Here is a 13,818-nt window from a genome sequence, read left to right as displayed (position 1 = left end):
GTCAGTGTAATATAGATATAGGTCAGTGTAATAGTGACATGTCAGTGTAATATAGATATAGGTGCATGTAATGGAGATATAGGTGAGTGTAATACTAATAGAGACATAGGTCAGTGTAATAGAAATATAGGTCAGTGTAATAGTGACATGTCAGTGTAATAGACATATGTCAGTATAATAGAGACACATAGGTCAGAATAATAGACATATATGTCAGTGTAATAAAGATATGGGTCAGTGTAAAAGAGACATGGGTCAGTGTAATAAAGATATAGGTCAGTGTACTGTTAAAAGAGATATATGTCAAAGTAACAGACAAAGATCAGGTAAATGAAAATACACAGGCCTAGGAGATACACAGGCCTAAAAGATTAATAGAATCTTCCCCTACCCTGAGGTTGTGACAGAGAAATATCCAACCCTCGGGGTGATGTTTCTTGGTTGTCTAACCTGAGGCTCTGCCGAGGGTTAGACAACCAAAAAAATCACCCCAAGGGTTGGAGATTTCTCTGTTACACCCTCAAGGTAGGGGATGATTATTTTTCTCCCATTCTATTATTTCAGTCACAACTCTGCCGACAGTAGTCTGCCATGTTTGTAAACAAAAAACACATGTGGGGTATGCATATCGTCATTCACATTTGATGACGTCACAATTACAGATGACACATTTTAAAGACGTCACAATTGAACACATGCTTATCGGCACAAGGCTATCTCCCCCTAGGGGGTGACAAGCTGATCTTTACCGGCTAAAATGGGAGACACATCTGTGAAGGGTGGGAGATACACATGCCTAGGAGATACACATGCCTAGGAGATACACATGCCTAGGAGATACACAGGTCTAGAAGATACACAGGTCTAGGAGATACAGGTCTAGGAGATACAGGTCTAGGAGATATACAGGCCTAGGAGATACAGACCTAGGAGATACACAGGCCTAGGAGATATACAGGTCTAGGAGATACACAGGCCTAGGAGATACACAGGCCTAGGAGATACAGGCGTAGGAGATACAGACCTAGGAGATACACAGGCCTAGGAGATATACAGGGCTAGGAGATACACAGGCCTAGGAGATATACAGGGCTAGGAGATACACAGGCCTAGGAGATACACAGGCCTCGGAGATACACGGGCCTAGGAGATACAGGTCTAGGAGATACACAGGCCTAGGAGATACAACGGCCTAGGAGATATACAGGCCTAGGAGATACACAGGCCTAGGAGACACAGGCCTAGGAGATACACAGGCCTAGGAGACACAGGCCTAGGAGATATACAGGCCTAGGAGATACACAGGCCTAGAAGATACAGGCCTAGGAGATACAGGCCTAGGAGATACAGACCTAGGAGATACATAGGCCTAGGAGATATACAGGTCTAGGAGATACACAGGCCTAGGAGATACAGGCCTGAGATACACAGGCCTAGGAGATATACAGGTCTAGGGGATACACAGGCCTAGGAGATACACAGGTCTAGAAGACACACAGGTCTAGGAGATACAGGTCTAGGAGATACAGGTCTAGGAGATATACAGGCCTAGGAGATACAGACCTAGGAGATACACAGGTCTAGGAGATACACAGGCCTAGGAGATACACAGGTCTAGGAGATACACGGGCCTAGAGATACACAGGCCTAGGCCTAGGAGATACACAGGCCTAGGAGATATACAGGCCTAGGAGATACAGGCCTAGGAGATACAGACCTAGGAGATACACAGGCCTAGGAGATACACAGGCCTAGGAGATACACGGGCCTAGGAGATACAGGGCCAGGAGATACACAGGCCTAGGAGATACAAAGGCCTAGGAGATACACAGGCCTAGGAGATACACGGGCCTAGGAGATATACAGGCCTAGGAGATATATTGGCCTAGGAGATACAGGTCTAGGAGATACACAGGCCTAGGAGATACACAGGCCTAGGAGGTACACAGGCCTAGGAGAAACACAGGCCTAGGAGATGCACGGGCCTAGGAGATACAGGACTAGGAGATACAGGTTTAGGAGATATACAGGGCTATAAGATAAAGGCCTAGGATATACAGGCCTAGGATATATACAGGCCTAGAAGATACACAGGCCTATGAGATACAGGCCTAGGAGACACACAGGCCTATGAGATACGGGCCTAGGAGGTACACAGGCCTAGGAGATGCACGGGCCTAGGAGATACAGGGGTCGGAGATATAGAGGCCTAGGAGATATATTTGCCTAGGAGATACAGGTCTAGGAGATACACAGTCCTAGGAGATACACAGGTCTAGAAGATACACAGGCATAGGAGATACACAGGCCCAGGAGATACACAGGCCTGGAGATACACAGGCCTAGGACTAGGAGATACAAAGGCCTAGGCGATATACAGGCCTAGGAGAAACACAGGCCTAGGAGATGCACAGGCCTAGGCCTAGGAGATGCACGGGCCTAGGAGATATAGAGGCCTAGGAGATACACGGGCCTAGGAGATATAGAGGCCTAGGAGATATATTTGCCTAGGAGATACAGGTCTAGGAGATACACAGGCATAGGAGATACACAGGCCCAGGAGATACACAGGCCTAGAAGATACAGGCCTAGGAGATACACAGGCCTAGGAGATACACAGGCCTATGAGATACACAGGCCTATGAGATACAGGCCTAGGAGATACACAGGCCTAGGAGATACAGGCCTAGGAGAAACAGGCCTAGGAGTTACACAGGCCTAGGAGATAAAGGCCTAGGAGATACACTGGCCTAGGAGATACACAGGCATAGGAGATACACAGGCCCAGGAGATACACGGCCCTAGGAGATACACAGGGCTAGGAGCTAGGAGATACACAGGCCTAGGAGATACACAGGCCTAGAAGATACAGGCCTAGGAGATACACAGGGCTAGGAGATACACAGGGCTAGGAGATACACAGGCCTAGGAGATACAGGCCTAGGAGATACACAGATCATACACCTGTGACTGATACCTGATACCACTTTTACTCAATATACCAGCAACTTAAATTTGTAAATTACATGTAAAGATACCCTACCAAAGTTTGCGACGTGTTCAGATTTTAGACAAAGTTACAGAACTTACTATTCAAAGAGAATCTCCTGTTTTACATTTAATAATAAGTTAATTAATGTAAATACACAAATGAATGTAAATACATGTCCAGGCTCAAACGAGTTTAGATTATTTAATCCACACTTTAAGCGAGCTTAATCGAGTATCATATTAAAAGTCTGACAGAATTGGAACAAGTTTGTGATATTTCATCATATGCTTAACCAATGAGCAAAATTCCTCTTTCTTCTGATCATTTCGACAGGACATTAACCCTTTCACCACTGTAGACCATAATGGACCCCTCCATATCAATGCAATGTAGACGTCTACTAAAGTTACATAGGGGTGAAAGGGTTAATCAAAGGAAAACACCACCAGGCAGGCAGTTTTGCGTAATTTGTCACAAAATAGTGATTTTATATCATTGTCCTTACCAGGTTTAGTTATATATTGAGTTATTATATTACATGTTCCACATTAACAACCTATATGAATACTTATGATACTGATACAAGTCTATGAATATGATAAATACAGGATATTTAAAGGTTTTCACGAGTATGGCAGGGTTAGACTTTTTTTGCTTGGTAGTGAACAGGACTATTTGAATAGATTATTTACAAGTCCTTCGTCAATGTAACTAGTCCAAGATTTCCTGATCAGTAAACATCACAATCTACAGCACGAAACATCAAAAGTAATCGACTGTAGGGGACTTAAAATAATTACTACCATAATCTTATTTTAAGCTGTTTTCTAAATTTTAAGGAGAAATATTCTTATTTTATAATCAAATTTTTCACAAGTCCAAAGGACCAATTAGGTTAGGTGATTCACTAGTCCTTGCTGAAATCTACTAGTCCAGGACTAGCGGACTAGTGTTAGTGTCGACCCCTGTATGGCAGAATATACAGATATTTATATTGATATTGATCAAAACTTGGTTGATTAATCAGAGAATACTGTATCAACTAATTGATGGTTTGTTATATATTAATTATTAAATTGCAATTCTACCATTTACTGCTATTAATCATCTGGTAAAATTTCCAAACAAAATTTATATATCAATTGTGTAATTATGTAAATATCTAATGTATGTTGTATGTATATTCAACATATACCAAAACAAATTATTCTCTCATCATTGCTTAATTAGTCTTAACTTAAAAACTTAAAACAGAAAATCTTCACAGTGAATACAATGAACTGTTCTGATTGGACAATAATAAAAGTGATGTTACATTTCATATATATAGATCTTCAAAGTGATGTAAATGTTTGTTAACAATGTAACTATTTCATCACATGGATAATTTCTGATAATTCACCCGTAAAAATGTAATAAAAATAAAAATCATAAATTATGTGAACATCAAACTTACTCCCATATTGTATTCTGGTCTCTTTCACAATGCACCTGTTTGTAAATTTATACATATATGTATTTAACAAGCTATATCCCATTATCCCTGTTACATGTGTATATTGTTGCAGGCATGAATGTGGATCATTATACCATTCATGACTTGCGGTTCTTCTTAACATCAACCACTAACATAATACACATCCTTATTTACAGTGTATACTCAGGAAGCACTGCATGAACTCAGAACCTTATAAAACCATCCCTATAAAAAGCCCTGGGGTCACTGGATACACATCCTAGATCACAGTTTTATAAATCTGTTTAGCCAATTATTTGTTAATGTCATATCATGTACGTTGATCGTGTTTTAAGCACATATGTTACAGCTCCGGAATATATGCAACCAGCTCTAAGTTATATCAAGGGAATAAACTCACATTTAAGGATCCCTGACCCACTGCACGAAATAAACTCACATTAAGGATCCCTGACCCACGGCACGAAATAAACTCACATTTAAGGATCCCTGACCCACGGCACGAAATAAACTCACATTTAAGGATCCCTGACCCACTGCACGAAATAAACTCACATTTAAGGATCCCTGACCCACTGCACAAAATAAACTCACATTTAAGGATCCCTGACCCACTGCACTGAGTTTTTTTCAAATACAGTAACCTCCCCTTAATTTTGTTTTGATATAACTGTAATTACTGTAGCCCAGTTGGGGCAGGACAGTTCTGTTGACCAGCTGGTAGCCCAGTCTGTTAGAATGACAGTATAATAGAGTACTTTTACACTTAGAAGACTGCTGTTGATGACAATTTTTTTTATATTTTAATCATTATTTTTTCATATTTTTTTTTTTTTAAAGTCACGCAAGGTATCGGGGGGTTTTCTTTACAGAAATGATTTATGGTAGCTAAATATTGTCAAGCCAGAAAAAAAAAACATTTCAATATGCGGTGTTACAGTTTTTGGCAGTGGTCTATTGTACGGGAATCCTTACAATATGCACTTTTCCATGTTGACACTGTGTAAGTTGTATTTAACTCATTCACCCCTGAAGACACATTGTAACCCTTCCAATTCAAAGGTTGGAATAGCTCATCATGACATTTCAGGGGTGAATTACGTCATGTTCAATGTACATGTATATTCCCAACAAGTGCTGGTTGGTTTTCAAAACTTTTCATGTTTATCCCAGACGAGTTAGTTTTCAAATTGTATGAAATTATGACACAAAAGTAACAATTGAGTGCCCTTTTAACAGTTTGAAAACAAATAATAATTAGAAACGGAGCAAATACAACATGTCCCCAAACTTTGTTTGGGGGGCATAATTAACTCATTCACCCCTGAAGACACATTTGAACTCTTCCAAATCAATGGTTGGAATAGTTCATTATGAAGTTTCAGGGGTGAATGAGTTAACTAATGAGAGTCTGATAAACATGATTACCAACCTACATACTACCATCACAAATTAGGAGACTTTCTTCTCCCAGAACATCCATATCATATAAGATTCTCTTCAGAAACACAGGACACATTTTTCCCCATCAGCAAAGCAATTGCCGTGAATTATGACACAATGGAAGATACCTCTTCTCAGCACTGTTCCCTCCCTAAACCTGTACCTATATGTAGCCATGCCTTCTATGAGATCTTTACCAAAATCTTACCTCAAACTGTCCCCTCCCTAAACCTGTACCTATATGTAGCCATGCCTTCTATGAGATCTTTTCCAAAATCTTACCTCAAACTGTCCCCTCCCACAAAACCATTTGACTTCATTGAGATCCCTCATAATGAACTTAAACTGTCCCCTCCAACAAAGCCATCCAAAATACATTCAATGAGATAAACTCAAAACCTTTCAACACTGGCTTCATCGTGATCCCTCATATATGCATAATGACCTTAAGGTAATAGGATTGTGTTGCCATTTCTCAGTAGAAATTCTTCAAATTTTGTAGTTATATTGCTTTGAAGTAAAGAAAAAATTTTGCCACAAAAAAAAATATAGGTTGTCAGAATGTTAAGGATTTTAAATGGAAATTTATATAAAAAGGAATGAATTTTGAAAAAAAAATGAAACCCGATTTTTTGCAAAATAATGTCAATAAAAATTATACCGACATAGATTAGTATTGCATTAATGTATATCAATTTCATAAATGCTGAAATTGTGTAAAATCAATTATCTATAAACGATTAAAAATTGACATTTTATAATAAAACCATATACACATAGTAATTGCATGTAAGAGTTATCGTTCTTGAAAAACTTCACAGTAGTGAAATGGGTAGCTGGTTTCCTGAAGTACAGAAAAATGGACACATGTGACTCATTGATAAAAAACCAACTAAATTAATGCCTGGATTGATTTGAAATACTTTAATATTGAAAGAACACACTGTTCTGTCAATAATAAACATACAATATTCATCAGTTTAATATTAAACATTAGAATATGCGGAAATTGTGATACTGTCTCCCTACAGTGGATTTTCAACTAGTTAGGGATGTACTTCCTATTTCCGTATAGCAATACACTCCTATGACCTTAAGACTGTCCCAGCTCCTACACTACCACCCAAAACTGCCCTCTGTATCCTTCTAACCACCTAACACTGCCTTCATTGACGTTCCTCATCCGTCCCCGCCCATAAAACCACCCAACAAAGCCTTCAGGAAGACTTCTCATACTGACCTTTACCTTTCCCCTTGTAGTAGGAGCGGAAAAATGCACAGCCAGACCAGAGTTTGAACCAGAGACCCTCTGAATTAAAGACGGATGATCAACCCAGTCAGCAGTCTAGTTGCATTACACCTCAAACTTTTCCATCCACAACATTGACTCATCAAAATTATTCACTATACGAGAGTAAGCTTGACTTTTTCCCCAAACTATCCCATCCCCCCAGAATACTCAGTGTTGCCATCATTGAAACATTTTCCTAACTATAGCATAGTCCTCAACCTGCAGTCTGATCTTCTTATATCCCTTTCACCACTGTAGACCATAATAGACTCATCCCGATCAATACATAGAAGAGTTTATTAAATTTACAAAGGGATGAAAGGGTTAGTCTCCAACAATTACTTTGATGAGATCATCAACATCAATCTAAACTTCACACCCCCCCCCCCCCCCCCCCCCCAAAAGAATAGCAACCTGGGTCTGTATACATGAAACCGTTCTCATGCTCAAGCATGGATTTTGTGCGCATGCCTAATTTTTTGTTTTATTTTTAAATCTAAGAATAAATTAAAATTTTGTCAATGATCTGGAAAAAAGTTGAAGAGACTTTCAGCGAAATACTGTTTTCAATGTTTACATTTCAATTTTTGATCGATTGACATGATTTAAGTGAGTTACAAAAAAAAACTGAGAACAAAATCCGTACTTGAGCATGAGAACGGTTTCATGAATATATTATACGGGCCCGGTATTCGAACCCGGGAACCCTCTGAACCCTTCACAGATGGTCTACCCAATTGAGCTACCTCAGGTTGCTGGCAATCATTTCAGTCCAATTCTGTTATAGAAATATCAAAGAAAATATTTCATTAGTGGGAATAAAAACAAGAGGCCCAGAGGGCCTGTATCGCTCACCAGAATATGTTTAAAATAATTGGTATGAAGTAAAGATATAGCACTCCATGGTAGGTGCTGTAAGTACATATGAAATTTCAGAAAAATCCATCCGGTACTTGAGATATAGCGAGAACAAACTTCAAACAGAGCCCCACCCCTATGCCCCTACAGGGGTCATACCCACCAATTACACAAAATTGAGACCCCTTGGTCCAAGGATGCTTCATACCAAATTTGGACAAAATCCTGTCATTCGTACAGAAGAAGAAGGTATTTGAAGAATTTGCTATGTTTCCCCTATTGGGCCCCTCCTTTCTGTCCCCAGGGGAGCCACACTCGCTGTTTATACGAAACTGAGTCCTTTTTGTCCAAGGATGCTCCAGACTAAATTAGGATAAAATCCTTTAATCCCTACGGTAGAAGAAGGATTTTCAAAGTTTTCCCTCCATTTCCTCTATTGGGCCCCGCCCCTCTGGCCCCTGGCGGGCCAGACCCCTGGTTTATACAAAATTGGGTCCCCTTTACCCAAGGATGCTCCACACCAAATATGGATAAAATCCTTTCATTCCTACAGAAGAAGGATTTTAAAGGTTTTACCTCTATTTCCTCTATTTGGCCTCACCCCTCTGCGCCCAGCGGGGCCACACCCACCGCTTATACAAAATTGAGAACCCTTGGCCCAAGGATGCTTCAGACTAAATTAGGATAAAATCCTTTAATCCCTACGGTAGAAGAAGGATTTTCAAAGTTTTACCTCCATTTCCTCTATTGGGCCCCGCCCCTCTGCCCCCAGGGGGGGCCACACCCACCGTTTATACAAAATTGAGTCCCCTTGGCCCAAGGATACTCTAGACCAAATTTAGTCAAAATCTACTTTGCCGTTCAGGACTAATAGCGTTTTAAAGGAAAAGTTGACGGACGGACGACGGACACTGCGGTATGGCATAAGCTCACCATGGTCCTTTGGACCAGGTGAGCTAAAATCAATGAAACTGGACAATGACGGATGCAAATATCTTTTAATCAAGCAGATAGTTGACATTTTGTGAAACTTTTTTGCAGAGCTATTATGACAGTACCAGCCATAGAGATTCACACTGCTCCATATACTCAAAATAACCGCCGACATATCCATTCTAGAAATGAAACCCAACATCTTTCAGGATATTTTGATATAATATGACTGCATGATATTATCATACGCTAATGAGAAATGTGACCTTGACCCTTACAAAACCATGATCGATGCACCAAAACTGCCTTAAGTGTAATGATCTAATGACGGACCCATATCTTTCTAAACCATCCCTTTTCCCAAAACCACCCTAAAATTCCTTGTTTGAAATCAGTAAATACATCAACCCCGAACCCTTTCTCTCATCTGTTCTCCAACACCCAGCTGCTCCCTACTGAGAAAACACAACACTTCATTAATTATCTCCACAGAAACTATCATCCCTAGCTCGGTCCTCAACTACACAACACACATCCCTTCCCTGCTCTCCACCAACAGTCCTTTACATTAACACTTAACTTCACCAAGACCATTTATATTCTTCAAAACCTTCCCCTCCCTACTCCCAACCAACACAATATGTGACTTTTTAGTTTACCGACCATCTAATTGGGGTGAAAGTGCCCCCCCCCCCAACACCCTTCAAAATACAATGTAATATATTTTGTGAAACATTAAGCGTGGTTTCCACCATAACTCATCAATTTCAGCAAAAGCTTAAATAAAGATTGTTTGCATGGCCTTGAACATTTTATACAAATATTGTGAAATGAATACTGCTGCCTGGTTGGATTTTGAGGGATTGATTCAGGGTTGATTCAGGGTCCTCATAGATCTCCCTCCCGTGGATTTGTGCCTGTATGTAACATGATTGCCTCATCAAGTAAGATATGTCACACCTGTCGTCCTACTTATTCTGTGGTAGCAACTAGCAGTTCACAACCACACAATATTGTAGATCAGAGGTGTGTGTGTGAGGTTACTGACATCCTAACGTGTGTACTGCAGACTATTTATAGCACCAGGGGACTTATCTCCACTGGAGAGTATTGACTTATAGGTCTACTGTATGCATGTGTGTAGCTGACGTGTAAAGTCCATATAAGGAAGTATATACTTGGTGTATAGTGCACAGACGACTTACAGGGTGAATAAATTATACACAGAACTTTTGATACAGAATGAAGGCAAAACTATGGTGGGATAAAATACTTCAATTGTTATATAGGGAAATACAGCTGATTGATTTGAATAGTTTATTAGGGAAACATATCGTGAAGAATGACCGTCCCCCAAGTAAGAGTATTACACTGTTACTAAATTTAGCCTTGTATCACTGTAGTCTCCAACGTGCCTAAACCCAAAACAAAGCAAAGGGCGAACCGACCAACCAAAAAATGACTCAGTCTGAATCAGCTGTCAAACAAATTATTCATATCCACATCTTATTTACATGTGGGAGTTGGTAGTTTATGAAATGTGTGTAGATAGAAATATCAGTTTTATAGTAAAGAGTTAAATATAGGTCTCCATGTACAAAATAAGGACCTGGACGGCTTTCGTAAACAGCTGATCGGAACAGTTAGGTCACAACGAAAAGTCACCGAAGCGAGAAGTTACGATTAGACACGACCCTCCCAAAACCCACCTTTTTCGGGCTTCATTTCTCCCCGCAAACACCAAACCACCTCCGCTACATAGCTGAAACTGTTCGATTGGAGTCTCTGAAACCACTTTCCACCTCAGCTGACAAACAGTCCATCAGCAGTTACCCTGTCGTCTGTTCTTTTTTCAGCCCATCTGGCAGACGGTCGACGGCTGTGAAACGATCCTATGTTTATGATTTGCTTTCGTGTAGTCACGTGACCAATTTTCCGTAAACAAACTCAAAATTCGATGTACGGTGCTTAAATTGGAGCAAAGTGAATATAAATCAGTAAAGAAGATAATTTCGAGCTACTTTCCAGTATTTCAGCCGATATTTCCTTCTTATCAGAAAACTATACTGGTTTAAGAAGATATGACCTTTGACCCTATCCTGAAATAACCTTATGAACTCATCTGACAGCTTCTTCGGAAGATGATTTCAGTGGTAAGTTCAGTGATTTATTTCAGTTCTTGCCGTCTGCAAGTAGTAAAAATTTCTGAAATTAAGCAGTAAGTCGTGGTAAGGAAATGAATCGATGTAGATTAAGTGAGTACGATAATTTAGGTGTGTTTACAAATTGTAACCTGATGAACCCTGTAGTCGTTATGTAGCTATGATATTTAAAGTTATCGCCCTTTGACCCAAACGAGTTAGACAAATATGGGCATTGTTAGCTAGCCGTCGGCCCACATGCATTTATAAAGCGATTTAATTTGTCGTTTGTCTTAATTCATAAATGGTGTATTACAGCAGCTGTATTAGTTTTATAAACATGAGATGATGATCAATTAACGTTAGTTAATGCATGAATGCATATTAATGTTTTGTATATATCGTCTCGCGGACATAATACTTAAAGCACACAACACTGCATGTATAGGTTGTGAACGAGTGGTCTCTTGACTCTTCATAACGAGTCTATACGACTGAAAATATTACATTACACCTGCCCAAAACATTAGCTAATTGGTATAGTTCTACGTCTAATGTATATTTGTGCGTACAGCCACGGACTTCTAATTCCGTGGTACAGCTATATATATCTATTGCAAATATAAAAATAATTGTAGCATTTTGTTAATTCTAAATACCACTAGAACCACGGAAACTCTAAGTCCGTGCTAGAACATATATTTTGACAATGTTTATCATAAAATTCATATATGCAACATTGCTGTACTGGGGNGGGGGGGTCCTGAAGCCCCCAAAAAACCTCTGGATCCGCCACTGGTTATGTTTAAGAAGTAATAACGACAGTGCAGACAAAGAAAGTGTCAAATTTTCAGGGCGATCTGCCCCTTTATCAAGACAGGATAATTTTTCCTAAATCAAGACTGTTATGTCCTTTTATTCCTGTACACTTAGAACCATTCTTTAAAAAGTCTAAAGGTTCCAAACATTTTTATAGTATCCTTGTAAAAAAATAACATCGTTCCATCAGGACAGAAGAAATGGAATAGAGTCTTTGATTTTAGTAACTTTTCTTGGCATCAGATTTTTAAGCTTCCCTTTGCTATAACTACTAATGCAAAAAAAAAATCAGTGGTTTCAGTATAGAATAAATCACCATATTCTGACAACAAATTCTTTCCTTTCTTAAACTCGAATAGTTGTATCTCCTATGTGTACACTTTGCAATTCTGAGATTGAAACTATTACCCATATTTTATGGGAATGTCAAGAGACTCAGAATCTTCTTATTAGTTTTGAAACTCTTTTGGATGCACTCATTATTCCTTTTGATTTTAATAAAGAATCTTATTTATTTGGATTTCTTACACAAAATGTGAATCATGGTAGAATGAGATACTCATTATAATTAAACAATATGTATATAAAATGCGTTGTCTTCATAGCTCCTTAAATATAAATGCATTGGTTAACACAATAAAAGACTACCATAATATACAAAGATTTATAGCAAATAGCAAAGGAGAAACTTATAGAGTGAAGTTTGAAAAGGAATGGAAAAAATGGGAAAAACTTCTTGTTTTGTAAAAATAATATTCTGATAGCTGTCTCCTGGGCTTTGAAATGAATTACAAAATCAATAGTTTTCTTCTATTTCAAATTTTTTCTCTTGACAATTTGATATGGACGTGTATACATAACTATATTTCGAGTTAAACTGATCTGTTCATATACATTTCCACATTTTTAGGGTTAACTTGAGTGCAACTTTTGGTAAAATGTACCACACACCCCACTTCCCAAATGATATGTTATCGTCATAGGGGATGGTGTGGGTGCATATCCTCATCACACGGGTTGATGAATAGACTCGTCCCCCACCGTGTGACAGAGAAATCTCCAACCCGAGGGATGTTTTTTTTTTTTTTTTTTTCTTACCAAAGGCCATGCCGAGGGTAAGACATTCGAGAATATCATCCCGAGGGTAGGGGATTTCTAAGTCACACTCTCAAGGTGGGGAATGATTGTTTTTCTTCCATCCTTTTTCACTCACAAATCCGCCGACAAGCGGTGATTGCATGACATATAAACGTGATTGCATGTTTTTCAAGCAAATCCAGAGTTGTCTCCCATTGTCTGCTACTGTTGACGTGATGACGTGACGTCATACTATTGTTATGACTTAGATCACGCTATTCTGCACGAAGCTATCTTCCCCTATTGGTTGACTAATATAATCTTCCCCTACCTTGAGAGTGTGACAGAGAAATCTACAACCCGAGATGTGTTTTTCTCCCATCCTATTAGTTTAGTCACAACTCCACCGACAGTAGTCTGCAATGTTTACAAGTAAACAAAAATACATGTGGGGTATGTATATCGTCATTCACTTTTGATGACTTGACGTCACAATTACTGGTGACACACTTAATGACCTCACAATTGAACACGTGCTAATCGGCACGAGGCTATCTCCCCCTAGGGGGTGGCAAGCTGATCTTTCCTGGCTAAAACGGGAGACGCACCTGTGAAGGGTGGGAGACACACCTGTGTAGGGTGGGAGACAATTTGTTCTACCTTATTAGTTATCTGCCTGAATATTCGCATCTGGCCACTTCCGGCGAAATCTGATTGTGATGTTATATTTTATTTTCCCTTGACGTCATCGGATTGTTTCCTTCCAGCTGCTATTGGCTGACAAAGA

General features: G+C 39.4%; 1 protein-coding gene across 1 annotated transcript in view; it reads right to left on the bottom strand.

The window, feature by feature from the left end:
- The window catches only part of LOC110446097 (protein FAM214A-like), a gene marked incomplete at its 3' end in the record, with an annotated part of 32,828 nt that extends 21,898 nt beyond the window's left edge, over nucleotides 1-10,930 (bottom strand). The window contains exon 1 of the mRNA XM_021491063.1: nucleotides 10,704-10,930. Coding sequence (XP_021346738.1) covers nucleotides 10,704-10,719 — 16 coding nt within the window. The remainder of the gene's footprint in view (nucleotides 1-10,703) is intronic.
- Nucleotides 10,931-13,818: the final 2,888 nt, after the last annotated feature.

Source organism: Mizuhopecten yessoensis, unplaced genomic scaffold (genome assembly GCF_002113885.1).
Source record: "Mizuhopecten yessoensis strain PY_sf001 unplaced genomic scaffold, ASM211388v2 scaffold2515, whole genome shotgun sequence".
Classification (NCBI taxonomy): domain Eukaryota; kingdom Metazoa; phylum Mollusca; class Bivalvia; order Pectinida; family Pectinidae; genus Mizuhopecten; species Mizuhopecten yessoensis.
Note: the sequence above shows the minus strand (reverse complement) of the source record. Positions and strands in the feature narration are given on the sequence as shown.